At 61.3% G+C, this 1509-nt stretch overlaps 2 protein-coding genes across 2 annotated transcripts in view; one reads left to right on the forward strand and one right to left on the reverse strand.

The window, feature by feature from the left end:
- Positions 1-1335, reverse strand: part of STAG3 (stromal antigen 3) — a 19181-nt gene extending 17846 nt beyond the window's left edge. The window contains exons 1-4 of the mRNA XM_014961622.1: positions 1262-1335; positions 966-1170; positions 215-366; positions 4-132 (exon numbers count right to left, since the gene is read on the reverse strand). Coding sequence (XP_014817108.1) covers positions 4-132; positions 215-366; positions 966-1170; positions 1262-1321 — 546 coding nt within the window. The 5' untranslated portion in view covers positions 1322-1335. The remainder of the gene's footprint in view (positions 1-3; positions 133-214; positions 367-965; positions 1171-1261) is intronic.
- A 143-nt stretch (positions 1336-1478) lies between these two features.
- Positions 1479-1509, forward strand: part of GAL3ST4 (galactose-3-O-sulfotransferase 4) — a 2952-nt gene continuing 2921 nt past the window's right edge. Inside the window, exon 1 of the mRNA XM_014961623.1 lies at positions 1479-1490. Coding sequence (XP_014817109.1) covers positions 1479-1490 — 12 coding nt within the window. The remainder of the gene's footprint in view (positions 1491-1509) is intronic.

A 1509-nucleotide genomic window follows, 5' to 3' on the forward strand; every position in this document is an offset into this window, starting at 1 on the left:
CACCCCGTGCCCCTTCTCCCCAGCCATGAGGGGGAAGAACCCCCGGGTCAGTCCTGACCTGTAGCGATGCACGAAGACGCCCTTGAAGATGGCATTCATCATGTTCTCGATCTCCTCCTGCTGCTCCCGGAGCTGGGAAGGGACACAGTGGGCCTCAGATGGGGCCTGGACCCCCCCATCATCCAGTCCCCACCCCGCCATGGCCACCCCTCACCTCCTGGCGCTTCTCCAGCAGGGCCTCCAGCTTGTTGGTGGCCTGGCGGCCGGGCTCCTTGCCCCGCTCGGCCTCGTACTGCCGCTGGTTGTTCTCCTGGTGCAGCCTCACGCCCAGCGCCACGTCCACCAGCGCCGTCATCAGCTTCATGGCTGAGGAATCACAGAATCACTCTAAAAGACCCTTTGGGATCATCGAGTCCAACCATCAACCCAACTACAAAGTTCTCCCCTACACCACGTCCCCCAACACCACATCTAAACAGCTCTTAAACACGTCCAGGGATGGCGACTCAACCCCCTCCCTGGGCAGGTTATTCCAATGTCCAACCACTCTTGCTGTGAAAAACTCTTTCCTGATCTTCAGTTTAAACCTACCCTGTTGCAGCTTGAAATCATTCCCTCTCGTTCTATCGCTAATTACTTGGGAGAAGAGACCAGCACCAACCTCTCTACAGTGGCCTTTCAAGTAGAGAGAGATGAGGTGTCCCCTCAGCCTCCTCTTCCTCAAACTAAACAGTCCCAGCTCCTTAAATCGCTCTTCCTACCATTTATTCTCCAGGCCCTTTCTCAGCTCCGTTGCCCTCCTCTGCCCCAGCTCCAGCACCTCCAGATCTCTCTTGGATGGAGGTGCCCCCAAAACTGGACAAAACACTCCAGAAGAAGTGAGGGGGCAGGTGGGAGGGAGCCAGGAGGGGGGGGTCCCCCCATGGGGAGACCCCCCCCATCCCAATCCTGGGGAGCTGCCTTACCTGCCAGGGAGCTGGTGTGACGGAAGGCCCGCACCTGGGAGTCGGAGAGGCTGGTGAGGAGGGAGATGAGGGAGTCCATCAGGAACTCGTCGTAGACCACCCCGTACTGGCAGCACCGCACCACAGCGGCCACCAACTCGCAGAAACCGGCTCGGAAGCGGCGCCAGGGCTGGGTGCTCAGCGAGATGGGGTACTCGGCCGAATCCTGGGGGTGGGGGGAGACGGGGGTGAGGCAGGATTCTGCCCCACGGGCACCCCCCCCAATCCCCATCCCCATCCCTGTGCTCCCCCGGCACCTCCTCGAACTTCTCCGTCAGCTGCTGGATGATCTCCGAGTTCTGCAGGTTCCTGAACATCTCCAGGGTCACCACGCCTGCCGGGGGGGAGAAAGGGGGGCTGCGGTGGAACAGGGGTCCCCGGGCTCAGGAGGGACGACACACCCCCACCAGCAGCACAGAGGGGACAGGGCACCCCCGTCAAGGGGAACCCCCACCTTTGCAGCCACAGGAGCGGATGAAGAAGTTGGCGAGCTCCAGGAACCCCA

The sequence above is a fragment of the Calidris pugnax genome, unplaced genomic scaffold, assembly GCF_001431845.1.
Source record: "Calidris pugnax isolate Ruff unplaced genomic scaffold, ASM143184v1 scaffold797, whole genome shotgun sequence".
NCBI lineage: Eukaryota > Metazoa > Chordata > Aves > Charadriiformes > Scolopacidae > Calidris > Calidris pugnax.